Source organism: Syngnathus floridae, chromosome 8 (assembly GCF_059516105.1).
Source record: "Syngnathus floridae isolate MCC-2025c chromosome 8, RoL_Sflo_1.0, whole genome shotgun sequence".
In the NCBI taxonomy this organism is placed as follows: domain Eukaryota; kingdom Metazoa; phylum Chordata; class Actinopteri; order Syngnathiformes; family Syngnathidae; genus Syngnathus; species Syngnathus floridae.
The window spans coordinates 7,679,989-7,700,876 of NC_142420.1; the positions used below are offsets into that span (position 1 = coordinate 7,679,989).

General features: G+C 42.0%; 1 protein-coding gene across 2 annotated transcripts in view; it reads left to right on the forward strand.

Annotated features, from left to right (window-relative positions):
• The window catches only part of hs6st3b (heparan sulfate 6-O-sulfotransferase 3b), a 43,839-nt gene that overhangs the window by 2,534 nt on the left and 20,417 nt on the right, over nucleotides 1-20,888 (forward strand). The window contains exon 2 of one of the 2 annotated variants that reach the window (XM_088383514.1): nucleotides 379-856. In XM_088383514.1, coding sequence (XP_088239640.1) covers nucleotides 379-856 — 478 coding nt within the window. Of the gene's footprint in view, nucleotides 1-26; nucleotides 857-20,888 lie in introns of those variants that run through there. The other variant, XM_088383513.1, reaches the window with a different exon arrangement.

Below are 20,888 nucleotides of genomic sequence, written 5' to 3' on the forward strand. Positions count from 1 at the left end.
GTGGCGGCGGCGGCGGCGGCGGGGGGCGAGGCTACAACAACAGTCCCAGTCTTGCGACATCCTCTCTCGAGAGAGAGAGCACACGCGCGTTTCGGACCGGAATCAGCGGGACAAAGCATGGAAAGCATGGCTGTTTAGAACTTTGAATCTGCCATGCAGCTTAACTTTGCAACTTGGTGCGCTGTTTTTGAGAGGTGAACGACGTCCGATTGGCAACATGTGTCATCCGAAATATTAGGCAGCTCTCCCGGAGTGTCGAGTCCCCCCAACTCTTATTCCCTCCTCTCAGTGATGGAATGAAGACGAAGCCTATCATGGATGATAAATCCAGCAAGCTCATCCTGGTTCCTATCCTGGCTGTGCTTTTTGTCACGATAGGTTACCAGTACATATGTCCCGCCGGCAGTCATTCGTGTCCGCTGAAAAACGGAGATGCGCCGCGGGGAGTGAGCCTGCTCTCCGCCGGCTATCAGGACGGGGACGATTTCGCGGACCAGGACTTGGAGGACGACAGCCCTGCCAAGCTCCCGTCCCAGTTCAACTTCACGCAACGAGACCTGGACCGACGCGTGGAGTTCAACATGAAAGGGGACGACGTCATCGTGTTCCTGCACATCCAGAAGACCGGCGGCACCACGTTCGGCCGGCACCTGGTGAGGAATATCCGCCTGGAGCAGCCGTGCGACTGCAAGGCCGGCCAGAAGAAGTGCACCTGCCACCGGCCGGGCAAGGACGAGTCGTGGCTCTTCTCTCGCTTCTCGACGGGATGGAGCTGCGGGCTTCACGCCGACTGGACCGAGCTGACCAACTGCGTGCCTGTCATCATGGATAAGAAGGAGGTCCAGAGGAATAAAAGGTAAAGCAGAAAAGAACTACACATGCACGCACAGTTCCCAAAACGTCTTTGAGAGCACAGCTCAACACGAAAAAAAAGTGCTTTATAAATTCAATATTTGATATTTTATTACAGTCAAGTCAGGTACTGCCTGCACTATTCTTTACCTGGCCCACCAAGTATTTACATTATCAAGAGTCCTGCATTAAAAATATAATTTCAAACAGATATTCGTTGAAAAATAAATGATCATATATATTATACATGTAAATATTTGTTAAGTGATTAAATTCATTTGCGGAAAGTAAGTTATTGGTCATTGACAACATAACTGTGTGACTGTGAATGAATGGTCATTTATGGAGATAAGCGGTGCATAAATTAGTTGAACAAACAATAACATTTCAAAATTATTTTAACTATATTTTCATGAATGACCTGCCCCGTCTGCCTCAGTGAACACAAAAGTTTGCCCCTCCCTGATCTAGTAAAATCTTCCTTAATGGAAAACTTTCACATAAGACACCAATGATCCAATAATTGCAACCAATCACTGTGCAATCAGGGATTTTCTTTTTTTTTTTCTTTTTTTTTTGAGGGGGTGAATACCTGCAACCTGAGAGAAAAAGCAGCCTTTCACACTCAGCTTGCAACCTATAAATAGACGAAAGGTTCTGGTCCTTGTGTGCTCATCAGTCCCACACAATGAGGCTCTGTCTAGAGCTGGGCCCGCTAATGTTATTCCATTGCTGCTGCAGTCTGGCCCATTAACCAACTGTATACGGGATCCCCTCTCAGTGATGTTATTTGCCAAGATGTGTTTAAGCACCCCCAGTGTTTACTTTAATGGCCAATACATCCCCCGCTCTCTGCTTGCACAATTGTTTTGAAAGGCTCTACATCCCCAACACACACAGACTCACTGAACTATGATACAAAAAAAAAAAGGTCCCTCTAATGTCTCCTTTAGCCTGGTATGAGGTGAAATGTGTCAATGTGTTTTTTTAATGTAATGCGTTTTCTTCTAAAAATGGGAATGTTAGTTATTTTATTCAGCTCCAGAGTACCAGGAATTCATTAGAGGTAAGTCTATTTATACTGATTCATTTTACAACAATATTTCAAACCATTTTTACCTAAAATGATGTGTTCAATATAATCTACTGAATATATATGTATATTGAAATTTTATCACAGAATATCAAAGCAGCAAACACGATTTAATGGGCAGCATGACAACTCCTTGTAGGAATCATCACAGTGTGACACTGTCACGCTTTGCCCACATAAGATGGCATAGACCAAAAAAAAAAAAATTCTCACTGGGGCTCATTTTGGCCAATCCCCAAGTGGAGTTTGTCAAAGTATGAGTCTCAGAATCCCGTTTGAAATGGTTGTTTCAAACCCAAATGGCCCACTTCATGTTCAATTTCTGCCATGGGTCCTTGAGACTATTTTGTTCTTTATGGTACACATGTCCATGCAATTTTCTGTGGATTGTTGAAATTGGTGCTTCAGAACATCAGAACAGACAAGAAACACATACTGCCACAATCAGTTGAAGTGCTTCTGTAAAGATTCATAAGCCCAAAAAGTTTGTAACAGTTTTTCTCTCAGCAGAACTGCAGTATGCTTTATTCAGTGGATCTGCAAGTCTTTAAAAAGCACTACACATTAGGCTAGTCATAAAACGACGCATTAAAGCTGCATCAGTCCGAGTTATCTCCTCAAAACGTAGCTACATGGGCGCATATCAGATTAGGAGTGGGTGGGGGTGGGAAAGCACTGCCGGAAATCTTTGCAAGGCAGCGAGAATTTCCCATCTCTTGTTTTGGAAGCTACAATCGCACGCTGATGTATTAAAAAAAAAAAGGGAAAGAAAGAAAGAAAGAAAACAGGCGGGCATGATTTATTTCTACTGCGCCAAGTGTGTTTCCTCCACTCAGAAAAGTGCTTAGTGGATGCGACAGCTCTTCATTTCACAGCTGCAGCATCCACTCTGCGCTCACAGTCCTCCCAGCTCTCGTGTACTCAAATCCCACCGCGTCCATTCTGAGGCCATCCTTCCTCCTCTTCCTCATCCGGGACACATTATGACATGACTAATAGCTTTATGCACATATTACCTTTAGCACATCAGCATATTTTGCCGCAAAGCCTTAATTAAAGATTCTTCAATTATAATATTTCTTGCAAGGTGGTTTTATTTACTTAATAGCAGAAAGTATGAGGCTGCTAATTGAGGGTTAAGTGTTTGTGTCAGCTTTACAGTGGCATGTTGTATCAGCCTTAAGGTCACAAGTGCGACGCTACTAAATTATTTTTTTTTCCAGTGGGGGAAAAGATGGCTTCTATTAGAGGTGTTGTGTTTGATTCCGTAGTATTTATTAGCGCTGACACAAATAGTAAATCAGGGCTGTCACGATCACATTTTTTTAGAATTGACTATTCTATCGATTAATCTATGATGGGAAAAAAATATTTTTATTTAAGTGTATGACAAAACCATTTGTTTTATTCACTGAAGTTTATTGTTCATTTGATTAGTGTTACAGGAAGAAAAAAATAAGGAGAATCACACAAGGGGGTTTGATGACCTTTTTTGTCATTTTTAAATCTGATTCGGTCATTGTTTTCCAAAAGCAAATGTCTTTTTGGTTAGACAAAATCAAAATTGGTCTGCTTTCATGAATAATTACTGTTGGCCAAACGATTACTCGATTATTTAAAGTTTTCGATTAATTTGATACTCGATTAGCGGTCGATGAATCAATATATTTTGTCAGCTCTATAGGAAATACAGTCAAGGCTAAAATTTCCACTCGTTTTGTTTCACCTCGTAGACACATTTGCAACAACCACATTTTGATTCTGACCTCTCATATTGACACCTCTGCAACTAATGCCTCATGAGACGGAAGTGAGTCGGAGGTTGAGTGTGGGTGCAAAAAGGCACGTGAAAGTGCCTCCACCTTCACCGCACTGTATTGGCCTTTACCGCCCGGACACGGCCGAGTTGGCCGAGCTGGCGGCCCGGCCCGGAAAAGGTCAGGCGTGACACAAATAATCAGTGTGTATGTCGTGGCTCTTCTTGAGTGGGCTGTCTATCAGCGGGGAATCAGAGCAGTAAGTTTCACTTCAAGTTTATTTGTTATTGGCGTTAAAAAAAAACGATGTATAATGCTCATTAGACACATTCTTGTTCCTTATACATAATGAATCCTTAACTCGAGAACAAAGCCACAACCTGAATCCAAGACATGACAGCAGTGCAATGTGAATAGTAATGATGTCGTCAGCAGTTTCTGTAATTCCCCACGATATTTTCGTTTCTCCGTGCTGCTCTTTCCACGACTCCTGAAAATATCCATCACTTTAATGTTTACAAGGTTACCGCCGAAGTAAAGGACCGTTATTACTTACATGCTTCGGCAGTGATGCGTCCTAATCTTTTGCTAAATAAAATCTCTCCTAATATTTTATTCATAATAATTGATGCGGAGAGGAGCTCCATTTACTGTGTAGTAGTTTCAACTTACGACTCCCATTGTTAAATCATGCATGTCTGTTCGCCACAGCTAACCGTGGCGTTCACTGTTGGCCTCCTTCCTCTCATCACGGCGGCGAATAAAGCTAGCATTGTTATTAAATCACTTTTAGTGCATTTAGCACAGTTCAATGAAAGTTCTCCGGTTGAACGTAAGCCATCCTGGGATGCGGGAAAAACCTAGTGTATGATTTATTGAAAAAATATTTGCGAAAATTTGTGTATAGCAGCCAGCTATCCGATAAATTATCTGATAAACTAAAAATATAGACAATTTTTAAATGTATTGAAAACAATTCTTTTTCCAGAACTTTTAAATTGATTATGCACTTATCCCAATAATGGGATTTTATGTTTATTACGTGTGGATGAAGATCTTGTCATTCCGGGGACCGGAGATTGCTTTTTTTGCGTGTGTGTGCGTCATTAATTCAACTCTTCATTGCTGGCACCTCTGAGCAGTAATCCAGTCTTGTTAATTAAGTGCTACCTTAATTAACAAGGCAACGTTAAAAGTGTATGTCAAGTACTCTTTCACGACAGAAGTGGCCTCATATTTATTTACTTAAAAAAAGGACAATGCACATTAATCAACTTTATACAATGTAAATGCGCCAGAGTTAGCTAAGTTAAGTGAACACCCTGCTAATGGCCTGTTAAAATTTTGGGCGGTGGTTCTGCCTCATGCAAATGACTTTTGTTACCATGACAACCTGTTGTGGAACTCAAGCATGCAATAAAATTACCCTACTTTAACTTTGTGACACTCTAGCTAAATATTTAGTCAAATTCGCAACCCCTGATGTGACTTTTTTGTTAATGATGAGCAACAAATCCAGTGAGTTTTGGTGGCGTTATTGGAGAGTCATTACCACTGCTGACTAATTGAACCTGTTATGTAACATTGAAGCAGAAAGCACTTAAGTGGTTTAGACGTACCAACATTGCCCTCCCAAAAAAGCAAAAACAATTGAAGCAATTTAAATGAATAAAAATACTCAAGAAACAAGTGGGCTATAATCATTTTTTCCCCTTGGCTACATGCATAACATCCTCACATTTACTTGATTAAATTACTTTATCATCAGTTTGAGTATTCCCATAGCAACCAAAACAAGAAGTGCTCTTTCTTGAAAGAAATGTTGAGTGAGGTTAAACGCGAAGCTGTCCATCAATTTAGCTAAGAGGTGTTTAAAAACAGCCCACTTCCATCATTGTAGTTTCTCAACCTACATTAAAGTAGTTTGTCTGGCCATTTATATTTTCTTTCCTTTCTTTGAATTGAAAATGGGGAATTAGTGTCCCAGTTGTTCTGTTTGATACTTCAAGCACCAGGGAGCCCTGTGTGTCATCATCGCGCAATATTGTTAAGTCTGATTTTGTGGAATAGTTTTTCTGGTCTGTGCATCACAGGTGTATAGAAGTTGTTACGCTTGTGCCCCGGTGTCCATTTCCCTCGGGATGTGGTGTGGTTGGCGCTCGGAGTCTTACTTTAAAAGCCACTCTGTGTAATGAAAGCCGAGCAGCTTGCCAGATCAGGCATGGAGGTACTGCGAGGCTGCTGTCAAAAATATTTGCTGGTCAGGCAAATATGAATCTCCAGATGTCTGATTCAGCTCTTACGGCGTGATTAAAGGATGGCATTTGGTCGAGTGGCTGGCTCCAGTCACATTTTTCTCTTTCACTTCAGGTTTATATACAGTTCCATGTAAATGACTTTTTTTTTTTAATTAAAGATAAAATAATCAGGGATCTTTTTTTTTTTATTCACACACAGATAATGAGTTGGCTTGAGAATTTCATTTCCATGTCGCTCTCATTTTTGACATTTTTCTGGTGGACATTGTGGTATGAACGTGCGGTATAAGATGTGAAGACGCATCTCTGGGGGCCGAATTAGTTCTGGCAGCACATGTATTTCTTCATGGAGGCCACATACAGTATTCAAAGGCGCCTTGTTAAAAGGGATGGGCAGGTCGTCGGGAGATTCTAATGTCAACATTTAGAACAGTAGAAGTATTTATTTATCAGGCAGTTCTTTGCTTTTCACCGTTTTGTTCGGTGTTTAAAGTGTGTAGCAGCTCAACACCTGTATTTGTGCTTGCTTTTTTTTTTTTGAATTTTCAGAACCTAGGCTATTACCGTGGAGAAAGATAGAAGCGATGCGTTCAGCAATTAAAAAAACAACAAAAAAAACAGGAATACAAGGCCACTTTAGTGCTCTCCATTTGAAAGCGCATTCTTCCTTCTGATATGACATCATGAGCCTTCAAATGCATCATCTGAAGGATGCAGCCGCTAAACTGGGACTGCAATAGCTTCAAACAAGGACACTGACGAGGATCCATCAAAAATGGAAGTGAAGGAATTACAATTAGCTTATTCATGCAGACTAGCAGCAGCTGGTCCTAGACAAGGACAGGCAAGGAGATAATTGGCTGACATAGGACGGCTAGGGCAAGCCACAAACACCTGCTAAAGGTAATGACAGAGACAGAGTGACAGATGCAGGGGAGATAAACCCAAAGGGTTGGCAGAACGCGAGTGGCCGGGCACAAGAGGGCATGACTCCAACGACCCAACCAACAGCCGACAGTGTGAAATCACACGTCGCAACTTTCCTGCTACTTTATATCTCTCTATTCTTTGAATTTGTGTTATTTCATCCAGCGTGAACCGCAAGCTCCCTCTGATAGCGGCTTTTGATCAGACATCACCCAGAAACGGAGCTAAAAGCAGACCATGCCAAGCCGCTCACATTGATCTAGTTAAATATAGTCATCAGTAGATGGGAATGAGTCAGCTAGTGCAGTGATTCAAACATTCGCTGGTTAATGTCCCTAAGAGTCCTGTTTGGTGGCTGAGCGGTTTAAATGCTCTTATTAACATGGGGGCAATTAACTTTGGCTCTGTTTGCCTCTAATTGGCAAAAGAACATTCTCTTTCCCTGCCTGAAATAGTCCATAAAAAGCTATCATGCAAAATTAGATTTATAAAGTAAATTCTCCCAATATTGCTGAGGTGGAGTGGCTTCATCAGCAAGTTCATTATTACGACCTCGCTGCCCTGCCCTGCCCTGATATGTGTGCTCTCCTGTGATCGCCGTCTTTTTAATCACAAAACTCAATCTAAAGGCGTAGTCGACTTCTTTTTCTTGCCATATTCAACAGAGACGACAAAAATGGCAGCAGAGCTTGGCGGTAATAGTGATACCTGCGAGGCTTGAAAAAGGCAAGAAGAAGTGACTGTGGATTTGATTTATTGTAACAACCCGGAGAAAGGTCATCTGTCCTTATCTGGGGCGGACTGGTGACAGAAAGTGCGGAGAGGCGAGCCGGGGCTCACGCTATCCCGCCATTTGGATTCAGCGGTCGACTGAGCAGGAAACTCACTTTAAAGCCCAGCTCGAGTCACCTTCATACGGAGTCTAATCTCCCGTATGGGCTGTGCCGCTACGGTATCTTTTGACAGGATAAAGTCTCTTCATGCTGTAGGCTGTGGCGGCCGGAAATCTGTCGCCTTATGTAAACGCCGTCTGATTGGATGAAGGTCCCTTCGCCATATTGTGCATCAGAGATTCTAAGAATTGACCACAGCAGCTTTACCCTTGAATTTCATCCTGTTTTATGGCGCTTTTAATTCATCTGATTGCCCATCAATGGGCCATCCATTTTCTTTAGCACTTGTTCTCATTAGGGTCATGGCTGAGCTGGAGCCCGTCCCAGCAGACTTTGATGGAGGCGCACCCATTGATCCTCAGTCAGTTGCAGAGGATGACCATGATTATTGAGTCGTTCAGTTAAAATTGAATTTTAACATCTATAGCCGCCAATGGCAGTGAATGATTTCAAGAATTCTGTTAATTGCGTTTAGCTAAATTGAATCAAGCATTATTTGTAGACTGGCAATAATACAGAAGTTTGGAACATTAATTTCATCGCATTTGTACTTTTCACTGATCGTTTGTTAATTTTCTTCTTGTTAATGAGCTTTTTTTTTGTTTTGTTTTGTTGATGGAAAAACATGTCATTTCTCACTGGAGAACTATCATCCATCTCTGTGGATGCCTTTCACCGCATTCACACTTCAATTGACAAGTGTAAATTGGGTCCCAGGTCACAGTGTGATGAATTAAGTCAGGAAAGAAAACAAAAACGTGTCTCAACAAGAAATGAAATTGATGCGTGCTGATACGGAACACGCAGCGCTTAAATATGTAAGTACGCGCTTCAGGACGATAACTGGGCCAAATTTGAACATTTTCTTTTTAGCAAAAGCTCCATTCTCAGATCCTGATTGATAGTGTGGGGTGTGTTGAGGGAGTTTTACTTTGACATTTGCTTGGAACATTTTGGTAGGGATGTCTATTATTATTAATGATAATTATAATATTTATAATTATAAATGTATCTTTGTGGTCAACGCAGAGGTAGGTTGAGCCACACTCCGCCATTGTGATGAAAAAAAAAAAGAAACAATAGGCAAAATTAGGACAATCACTGTCAACGTTTGCCGGGCACAAATAGAGAACAACTGGAAAGAGAATTCTGGCAAAGTGCGTTCGACTCCAAGGAGGGTTACTTTCAATTGGGAAAACTTGTCATTTTTCGTTTCCATTTGGAATATATCTTTTGTGTCTCCAGTCCTGGAGCTTCTCTGACACACTTGGTACGTGTTGCCATTCAGCACATCATAAGAGCACCGCCGAGCGTGCCGTGGCTCTCTTCAGGTGCCCGCGAGGTAGAGCTTTAAATCCCACTCACAAATCCAGGGATCAGTCGGGCTCTCATCATGCTCAAATGGATAGTCGCTTTGGCTTCATTCATCACGCCACGAGAGACGCCTCCTCCTCCGATGTTTTCCAGCCGCAACCACCAGCCTGTTTACTCTCTCTCCGGGAGGCTGGTGGGAGGAAATTGTCCTCCCTTTGTAATGTCGGGCATGTCTGTGAATCCTAACAAGTTCCACGAAAAGGAACAATGCAAAGTTGTTACTTTTGCACGCCGGCAGCAAATGGCCTTTCGCTCCTTGCAGGTGTCACCAAGAATGCAGATTGTTAAATATTTCAAGATGGAGAATGTAGCCATACATATTAACAGCAAGTGACATGAATTAGAATTGATTCACATTATGACGGGCCTATAAAGGGCAGCGTATAGCAAAAGGTAGTTAGAGTGCTTGCAGAAGGCGATGTGGGGTGCCAACATGACTAATGGGCCTAACCTGGATCTATCGACTTGCACACAAAAATACCGGAGGATTGATTGGGCTGCTTATACCGCTGCCGCAATCTCACCATCAATGATATGCTTCCTCTTGTGTTTGTCAAGTCGCCTCTGCTCTTTTTGGGAAAAATATGGCTCTTATTATCAAGTCTGATCATGTCCCATGCTCACCTTCATATTCAACCTGCTTCATCACCTCTACATAGAGATAACAGATGGTTATTTACTTTCCTGTTATTGAACGTGCTTGTTCATATGTTTGATGATTTTGTGCTGGTTGACCGGGTTAGTTGGGAGTAAGACACAAGGAGACAGTTGAATACCAGAACAGTTATAACTTAAAATTTCTTAAGATTTCCATCTCTTGGAGCAACTAGCTAAAAGCTAACGAGAAGCATGCAAGTGACTCGAGAGGTTACATTTATATTTCTTTATTTCACAACCAAACACGTTAATGACTTAGAATAGTCATGAAGCAAATACAAAACACCCCAGATGCTCCACAAACACCTGCTCGAGCTCCACCTCACGTGCAAACCTAATGAGAACAAGAGCCACGATATAGAAAACAAATAAATAGATACTTTAACTCCATAATCGACCGAGGAAGTCAAATGCTTTATTTAAAAGCAGCCTCGCGGTCATATCCGCTTCCCTCCAATCCTAACGGAGAGCGCTGAACATTGAACATCTGCTCTCACTCAAGACCATGCAGATGATTGATTCAGGCGCAGTGAGGAGGCGAAAAGAGGCGAGCCCGGAAGGTGAGGGTGGTGGTGAGCGGAGATATAGCGCTTGGGGCTATGTCCGTTAATCATACTGTATTACCACACAGTCGGCATTTATCACCAAACACCAAAGGCTCGTGCTCCACGGGGAACACTGGAACCAATCTCACCGCTTACACACAATCCATCCCGGCCGAAAGAAAAAGTAGCATTGTTGGTCGCAACCGCATCCATTAATTCTGTGACAAGGGGATGTTGCCAAAAAAGAAAAAGTTAAAGTCAAAGAGCAGAGTGGAGAAAGAGGAGTTTAGAGGCCTATTTTTACTTTATCCACCGGCGCACCAGCAGGGAGTGCAAACATTTGGAATTAACCCAGAGTTGTCAGAGATGAAGTAGCCCCTCTGGTCAAACAACGTAAACCTCGACGTGCTTGTTTAAGGTAGCGGAGAGACGATTGAAAGGAGTGTTCACATGACATAAAGTCAAGTGGAGCTTTCCCTTAAAGACAAATGGAGGCTTTGATTTACTTCTCACTCAAAGTGCAGCGATATATGACTCGACTAACCTCAAACGTAACAAAAATTATTCATTCACTTCATTATTTAGTATTGGAAATGTACACATGTATTAATTAAGATGCTCTATTGTGCTTTGTATTTTGCCATCAGTTTATTTGTTTTTGTCAAAAAAGAAAGTGTGGTGACACGAAAAAAAAATAGTCAAACAGTAACATCTGATGGATTATTTTTTTTTTGCAATATGCAAAGAAAAGACAACATTCACTCAAATACATTTCAGTAAAATAGTGCTCACAATTCAAATTTCCCAGGATGACACAATTTGGAATTCTGCAAAAAAATTCCAGCAAAAATATTTTGGGGAGGTGATCATACGGCTCTAGTCCAATTTTTGTTCTGCTTAAGGTACACACACAGCAGTTATAGTGACAGCAGGTATTCTTTTTTCTTTATTTATTTTCTTTCCAACTTTGGCTGACTGAGCACCAGCATGCCCAACCCTGCAGGAGGGCGAGTGCTGCTTGCGTGCTGGAAATGTGTTGTTAACGTTCACAAGGACTTGAAAGGCGTTCTGCCTTGTGATTTTTGCATCAATGGACCAGATGGTTTTGTCTCCTAGTTTGCTTTTGGGACAGATGGATCCACAACGGTTCAATATGAATCCAATTGAACCTTCAAAATCGTATACAATCTATTCTGTGATCTCGGTCAACCTCTGGTTTGCTCGATTGACGCATTGGGGTGAATTAGATTTTCAATCGTTCCTATGTATCGTCAAAACTGCTGCCATCGTGAAATCAATACAACCCAGTTGAATGTGGATTTTCTCTTTGTCCATGTCAACTGCGAGTGACTTGAACATCCTACGTGCCATTTTTGTTCTTTTTCCTCACTGAGGTGTTTGTCATGTCATTAAATCAATGGACATGTAAAATAGCCCAATTTGAATGTGAGAGTGTTAAAACACCTCCGTAGAGACACATGACATTCATCCTGATTAGTAGCCGCGGGATTGGCGCGTACGAGCTTGCGTTCACAGCAACTTGTACGGTGAGCCTCCATAATGGCTTCCACAGCAGGACGGAGGTTTTAAAAAGCAGTGAAATAATGTTCCTCTGGTACATTTCGGCGAGGAATTGCCAAGTACTTGGATGGTTTTTGTCACCGTCATAATCCATTGTTGCTCAGATGTTTGTGTTCGCTGTTCATTTACACCCCGTTCTTTATTGGTGCCATATATTTGCTTAATTGCCATTTGTAATTTCTCTTACGCAAGCAGCAAACTGGCTTTATTGCGACTAGTGTTTTATTATGGTGCCCCTGTAGTTTATTAATTACAATCACCGCGTGACGTTTATTCTGCTAATATTTGGCTTCCGGGGCCTCGTGTGATATGATTGCGCATGGATGTGCAATCAACAACAAGTTCGGGCCGCAGAGAGCCCGTGTTGGCCAGACCTTAATGCTGGGACGGAGGGAGGGGGCGGGGCATAGCGCATCTACCGACACTGCCGCGAGACCCTCGTACAAAAAACGAGTTCTGTTTATCAACAGCTTTGATGAGTGTTTTATCACATTACAAAGACAAATAACACCCAGGCAAGGGGAACAACTTTAGTTTTTTTTTTTTTTTTTAATTTATGCGCACAATCACAACAATTAACGAATCCTCAAAGTCAAAGCTGTCCAACCAAGATCAAATCCAATCCACTCGGGGACGCTGGTCAGCCAATCAACATAAACCACAGGAAATAATGAAAATGGAAATAAACCACTCCAAGGTGAAATTGTCACTGACATCATACACATCTTATCCCCCCCCCATTGAATTGATTCATTAATTTCTTCTCTTTTCATTTTCTAGCTACATGCACAGATTCAATCAACTGTGCCGGCTTTTCACGTTGTCATTCTTCTCTGTTTTGGAGGCATATTTTCCTGAATCACATGACCGCTGTGTTCAATTATTCTGATTCCTCACATTGCCATGAGAGGCTTGAGTTCCTTGCAGCATAATGAATTGCCCCTCTTCTTGACATGTCAGACAGGCCATCCAGCAATATATATTCATGTCTGCTAGTGGACACGGAGCCACCAGGAGGGTGGTCCTGCCCTGTCACCACCAGCTGCTGATGTGCACTGGAGGGAAGAGAGTGACATTTAATCGTATGAGGTGGGCCGTCCCCGAAAGCTCCGCTCTGTAGAAATACGTGCCACGATGTCCTCAATAGTCACAATATTAGGTGCAGCCAAGGCAGATTTTTCTCCTATGGGATCGAGAGGCACGCTCAATGCGAGTCGAGCAAAGGGTTAAAGACATCAGCGAGCTTCTATCTCCCCCGACGCAGTCAGGGGAGACAAACAACAAAATCAATACTCCCACTCTCGACAGTTCACGACGAGGGTCTCCCCCGACGCTTCGCCTCGGTCTGTCACAGTCACTCCTTCAAGTGGGAAGTGTTGACAAGGTGGGTGTCGGAGGGGACGACGAGAATCTTGTTCAGCACCACAGACAGCTCCCCACAATTTCTTCGGCTGGATTTGCACTGTGGAGTTCATACAGAGATTTTTTATTTTTTTTATATAATCTTAAGTGACACAGTCGGGATATGCATCCTGACAGTGCAAAAAGGGAGAAAAAACAGAATCTGATGTCTACAGATCAGAATCCCATGTTGAGAAAAAGATGATATTTAACAGATAGCTGCAAATGCCCTCTTTGAAGCAGCAGCATGGACAAGTTCCAAAAATGCTACATTTGTCCTTTAAATATGCAAACAATTCTTTTATGTTGAACATTTGAAGGCATTTTCTATTGATATCAAATGTCAATCGTGATACACATTGATATTAAACCTCGCCTCAAATCCTCGTTGAAATAATCCCAAATCTGTGTTGTATTGACTAACAGTCAACATTTTTTCTGTCACACCCCAAGCCTGATATCATTTCTATGTCACTCGAGATGTACTGTAAATGGAAATAGACAGTCCCAAAAAATCTATTTGGTTGCAGGCCTTTTATTTGTTCAAATGTTAGATGTAATCCAAACAACAAATGAGTCCTACAAGACTCGATTGAGCTCTTCGGCGTGTGTAAGCAACCGACAAATTATGTGTGAGGCACTTTTAGTATGGCATTAGCATTACACTGATTACTTTGTGAACTATACTAATATGCACTTGCCTCAAAGATGTATGACCAGAATTACATGCTTTCCTTGTATAGCTTTTTAAACGACTGCATAAAATAAATGAGTCAGTTTCCCCATTTACATCTACTGTCAGAATTTTTTGACAGTGGAGGCCGGTTATATATTAGAACACATCTGGATTCTGTAGCGCATTACGGTCGCAGCTGCAGGTGAGTCATTTTAGAGTTCACAAAGGGCAAAAAAAGTTTCATTTAAAATGCAATATTTCAAATTAGTCATCAGGATTGAATTGTGTGAATTGACATGTATTTCCAGCTAGCGTCAGTTCTTCAGCTCAGAGTTTGTCGATTTAGGAGAGTAAAAAGAAGAGCAACATGGAGTATTTACAGTTGAATAATTAGAATCTGACAGCTGGAGGGTTGTCCAGGGATTTTCTTGTTTGTTTCCCATCCATTTTAAATAAACTTTGCTCTACTAGGAGTTCAGTAAAGTAGCTGCTGCTATAGGCCACATTGTTAATTTTAAATGTCCTGTTTTTTAAAGGATCGGCATTTGTTAAAAAAAAATAATAATAATAATAATTGAAACAATCATTCAATGCAGCCCAAAACAGAACTCTGTTGTAAAGTAAAAGAATGAAATTCTGAACAGGCAATTAGGTGTCAATTGTGTGTAAATGAACCATTATTGTCTGGAAGCAGTTTTTCAAAAGTGGCGTTCTCTAGAGTTGTGAATATCACGACGCAAGCCTTTATGCAGTAATGCATCCATCCATTTTCTATACTGCTGGTGCTCATCGAGGCATAGTGTCTATTATCAGAAGGCCACTATTGGAGAAATTGGGATACATTTCTCAAAAGAATAGTGAGTTTCAGCATGCGTCCACAAGTAATTGTTTCCAAGGAGTGGAGGAAATGGAGTTGCAACCATCCCCTTTCCTTGAGACCAAATTCTAATACTTTCCCTAAATCCATTCCGTTTCACTGCACTTTGTGAACCCAGCAGTCACAAAAGGCCATATGGGCGGGCGGGGAATAAAAGCCCCAATCCTCAAACTCAGCAGCGTTTTTTGCCGCACTTCAGCACTGAAAGCCACAATGAAGCTGCCGGTGCTTTGCCACTTACAAAAGCAACAACAAACGGCACACGTGGCTGAGGTGTGACATCCACATTTGGGCCATGACGTCGGTAACGGCACCAGGGGCCATACGGGCACTGATTGCTTTTGTGTGGGGTAGCACGTGACTCGATCATGCTGCTGATGGGTCTCAAGTTGACCATGACCTTTACTAAATAGCACTAGCGTGACCTTATTACACACATTGTTATACAAATTAGCAATCGGATGGATGGATGGATGGATGGATGGATGGATGGATGGATGGATGGATGGATGGATGGATGGATGGATGGATGGATGGATGGATGGATGGATGGATGGATGGATGGATGGATGGATGGATGGATGGATGGATGGATGGATGGATGGATGGATGGATGGATGGATGGATGGATGGATTTGTAATGGTAGAGATCATGATGGCTTGGAACAGACCACTCACGACAAACATCTTGTTGACTCCATCCCTTGTCATCACGACGCAGTTGGTGGGTAGCTCGTCAGGAACACATCAACAGTTTATCCATCTGAGCTCGCAGAGTGGGAGGGTCATCGCTGTGCACTGCCAGTGGTAATGAAGCCACAGCTATAAATGGTCTAGTCATTCATGATTAAATGGCGTGCCATGCCTGAAGTAATTGCCTTAATTAGCTATTGAACAGGTTTCAGGGTTAATGGGACAGCAGGTTGGCACTCAACTTGATTTACAGTTGGACGTTAATGATTTTACTCTCATCCTCCCCTCATTCGCCGAGATGATTTGATTAACCGTTGGGAGGAAACAGATCCCCTTGTTTGTTAGTACAAAATCAATTTCACGCATGGGCGAGCTATCTCTGACAGTGTTTTTGTTGAGCAAGCCGGGCCGGGTCCCCAGTCAGCCGAGGCCGTGAGAGCTCAATCTGACGCTCAAAGTGGCGGCTCTTCCTTCCTTTGCTCACTAGAGTAGCTCGCCTCCTCTAAGCTCTTTCGTCATGGCGGAGCAAACAGTCCCATGTGTTTGGTGGAATAAGCCAGTTTGAGTAATTAGGAAGTAGCCACCATCAGTCTGTTTGGAAAATAGTTTTATTTGAGAAAAAAGGTTTTTAAAAACAATCATGAAATCCATTACATTTGTGGGATAACGATCAAACTAAAACCCCAGCCATTTTCTCTAAACTTCCATTTCACCAATTTAGACAGGTGGGTTTTTTTTTTTGTGGAGGACCACACTTGCAGTTGTATTTTGGCAGTAGTTGAAATATAACACCTTTCTGTTTTCATTTCTCAATTTGCTCCAGGCTGGTTTTGCCGATAAACACTCCATTTATTTATTCTTTTAAGAATAAGTTGTTCCATCTTTTTCTATTACATTGCGGTCATTTTTTTAAAAGCGATTTTCACTTCACAAGCAGTGATCACCCACAGCTTTTCGTTTTGGCTCCCTCATATTGAAAAACAAACACCATCATCCTATCAGTTGTAATAAAGTTTTTTTTTATTCATCCATTTATCTTGTATTGGCTCTCATTAGATTGTATCTAAGGAAGTGTTTGGAAGCGTATGCGTTATCGAAAGGAGAATCTATGCAAACAAATCAGAAAAAACACCGTCCACGCTGGATATGATCTGCTGGGCTTCTTTATTGTGAGCTCCGATTAGACGATTTGCCTCTTGTGTGTCTGGCTTCCTGCCCTGCTCCATCTGCTCAGTGCAGATTGTTTGGAACATATCAGGGTCAATGACCAAACAACCATATTTGACAAGTGAGCACGTTTGAGTTCTGATTATGGTGAAATCATAACACTTTCTTTAATTATAAGAATAATAAAGACTCTTCAATAGTGTCCATTTTTATTTGTTATATTTAAAGAGGAACAATTGTTCATATGATCAGTAGAGATTATTTTTCATTGAAGAAGCAAATCCTGAAAGGATTACTGGTTTTGGTTCAGTTTGTGATTTTGGTGATCTACAGCTGACTTTGGACGAAAGACAGGATATACTCTGGCTTGGTTGCCAGTCAATGGCAGGACACATTCACATATTTATTTTTAGAGCGTAGGAGGAAGCCAGACTCTTAAGAAATGACAGAGCTCTTTTTAAAATCACATACAGCTTCGCATTGATTGCATGTTACAGTGTCGACAAACAATAATGGCATATAAAAAAAAAAAATCTATAGAGTTTGAGTTGTAAAATACAGGAAAGATTCTGCCAAGCTGCAAAATAACCTTGCTCAACCCCATCGGGGGCTCTTAAAAGTGCACCATCGCATACGGTGAGTGCATAGCTTTACTTGGGCTGAAAGCTGAGTAAATCAAACTTCGACAGGAGGGAAAGTAAACAAGAGGGAAGGAGGAGAAAGATCGTCTCCGTGGAATTCGGAGTCGCTCTTTGTCCTGTGTGCCGAGTCAAAATAATGACTGCAAGGATGCTGTGGCTGTATTTTGCTGTAGTAAACACAAGAAAGCATGAGTTGAAAACAAAAGTTGCAGTTGTAAACAAATATTGAACTGTATGTAAACAAATATCGAACCACGTGCGTCATCGTTTCTTTTCAAGGTTTCGGCATTGAAGCGTTTTTCGTTCACGCTTTTTTGAAAAAAAAAATACGCTATTCTTTTTATGTCTCAATAGCAAAAATAAGGGCCAGCACAGTGCGTAGTCGTTGGCTCCTCGGCCTCACAGTCGAGAGGTGTCAGCTTCAAATCTTGGCTCAAGCCCTACTGTGTGGACCTTGTTATCCCTGCCCTTGTGAGAGTTATTCCTGCCATTCCTCCATCACTTTCTTGAGCTCTTGTTCTCATTACAGCGATAGGTAAAATGGAGCCAATTCCAGCTGACTTTGGGCAAGAGGCGGGATACCCCCTGGACTGGTTGACAGCCAATCGCAGTTCACTTTCATGGGACCGTGATACATTTTTCAAAATGTGATCGGGAGGTTTTGTTATGAAGAAAGCAAGGTTGAAACTTCAGGAAAAGCCTACACTTGAAGTCTTGAAGTCATTAATCTCTTTTCTTTATGTTACCAAAACGTGGCATTTGAACAGGGGTGTGTAGACTTTTTCTATCCACTGTTAGTCAGTGAAGACTGAAATTGTACAAAGGTGTGATTTTATTTTCCTTTTTTTTTTTAACTATATCAATTCTCATTGACTATCCAGGTTGCACCTGATTTTTTGCCTAAAGTCAACAATCCAGCTACCTGACTGTAATGACGACAAGCGAAAATGGCGGGAAAAATCAACAGTGGTTAGTTGTACGTCGTGGTCATCAAAAAGAAGGAATTTCTTGTTTATCACTCCGGCTGTTTACTCTGTGCTCTGGAACTTCAGCGCTCTGTATGAAAAATGGCTATAAAGCTGAGTGTCGTCTGATGCTTTTTCATCTCGGCTATATAGAGTGCCAGCGTTCCCCGGTGACGACAGCAAGTTCTGCATTAATTATGCCGGGGATGCTGAGACCTCATCATGAGAAGGCAGCAGGCAACAAAGATATTTGCCTGGCAAGTTGCTCGGTCTCCCTTTTTCCTCGCTTGCCTTCCTTATTGTCTGGTCTGATTTACCGTCGCCTCTCTCTTCTCGGCACTGCAGAGGCCCGCGGCTTTCTGAGGAGGCTTCGTCGCTCAGGTTGTCAATGAAACTTTGCGCTGGCCGGGCAGCTAATGCAGTCAGAGTCGTGTGTGTGTGTGTTGTCTCTGACGTTGTGACGATAGCGAGGCTGTGCGTGGGGAAGCCTTGGAGCGATTGAGGTTGAATGTTGTATAATGTGCAGGTAGAGCACGGTACACACATCGGAGCTGAGCTTAAATCAAAGCATCCTTGTTGATTTTATGTTCCTGACATTTTGCCCGTGTTTGTTTTCCCTTGAGCGCAGAATACAAGTCAGAGCACCTGCAGATTCAATGGGACCCAATACTCAAATAGGATATTGTTTTTTCATTCTACGGTAAACACAAAAATGATGTACTCAAATCAGTATGTCAGTTCTGTTTGACCGAAAAGTCCAATAATGTAAATTAAGGATACCAGTACTAATCTTTGAATACTTACCGGTACCAATAAGTAAATATATTGTGTTTGCATGTTCTCCTTGGCTGCTCCTTTGCCGTGACCGTAATGAACCCAAGCACTGTAGAAAATGGATGGATGGCAGTTTCCAAAGTATTTCAATAAGCCATCGACCAAAACGCTTTTTCATCGGGGTCTTCTGCTCGCTGACCTTTGGTGTAATTGTCATAAAACTTTGAGCAAACCTGCAGAACAACCGTTTGCGGTTAATCCATACGGGGTTGGCACGGATATAATGGTCCTCATTAGGACCTCAAGAAATTGGACGTCGCCCCTGGAACGGAATTCCATTGTAAACCGAGGATCCCCTATGTCCCTATTTTGCAGTTATTACGATACCCTGAAGATGATAACAGCAGAAGTCTCCCCTCTGTCTCGTAAGACAGCAAGACTCCAAGACGATAAATCGTGGATGTTATCGGGTTGAAGTCCAGAACTCCACTTTTCTGTTTTTCTGAACTCACTGTTCTTTACTCTCGAGGTGACCAAGAAGCTGAGCAGCACTGCGATGAACCGAGAAACTATAAATGCTGAAGAGCTGTGATCTTAAAGTGGCGTATGTACCCTACATTTCCATCTGCTCCTACTCTTCTGTCTCTCGTTGGTCCATCTGAGCGGCTGCCAAAAGGTCCAAAGCGCAGGAGGAAAGGATGTTAAGATTGTAAGAGTTGTATGAGAGGGACTGGCATCTCGTAAAAACCCCGACAAGCTCCGCAGCTGCCCAGCTCTAATAAGCACTCGAAGGCTCGCCTCATATCTAAATTTATTTGGAGGTGTTATGCTGGTGAGCATCATACTTCACTTTAAAGTACAGTAGATAACTCCAATTTACACGGCAACAAGAATCTAATTTAGTTTTTTTGGGCAGAGTGATGTGATAGACTCAAGCGTATGCTGGCTAATGACTAAGCCATCTGGACAAAAGGACATTCTTGTGTCCATCTGTGCTCACGATGGATGGATGGATGGATGGATGGATGGATGGATGGATGGATGGATGGATGGATGGATGGATGGATGGATGGATGGATGGATGGATGGATGGATGGATGGATGGATGGATGGATGGATGGATGGATGGATGGATGGATGGATGGATGGATGGATGGATGGATGGATGGATGGATGGATGGATGGATGGAATTGCCTGTACTGAAAATAAAGGTCACATATGGTAACAGTTTGACTTTGGGAAGAGTATTTCCAAACATAATTGATCTCAATGGGAATTTTTTTGTTTCCTGTTTGCTTTGTATGGCGGATGTTGAAAGTATTAGATAAATATTCTCTAATGTCATCTGTACTTCTCCCAACTGCATCTCAGTGGATAATGTGTCCGTATTGATCGAACATTAGAGGTGAAGTCTCGTTTTTTTTTCTTCCTTGTAATCTTAGCGTTGCATGATGATATTGATTATAACGCCGCATGTTATATTCATGAAGCACAAAGTTGATTTTCCCGCGGTATTGATTGTTTTTGCAACACAATATTGAAACAAACCAATAAGAATTTGTATATAAAAGACATCTTACCCTAAAATCAATAAAAAAAAAAATATTGATCTTAAACAGATGCTTCAGAATTGAGGATTGTATTTATTTATTTAATGTGCTCCACTACATTGTACAAGAGAATGTTTTTGCCCTGATAACAATAATGTGCCAATTAGAGCGGTCCCCGCAAGTTCTGGTGAAAGGTCATTTTGACA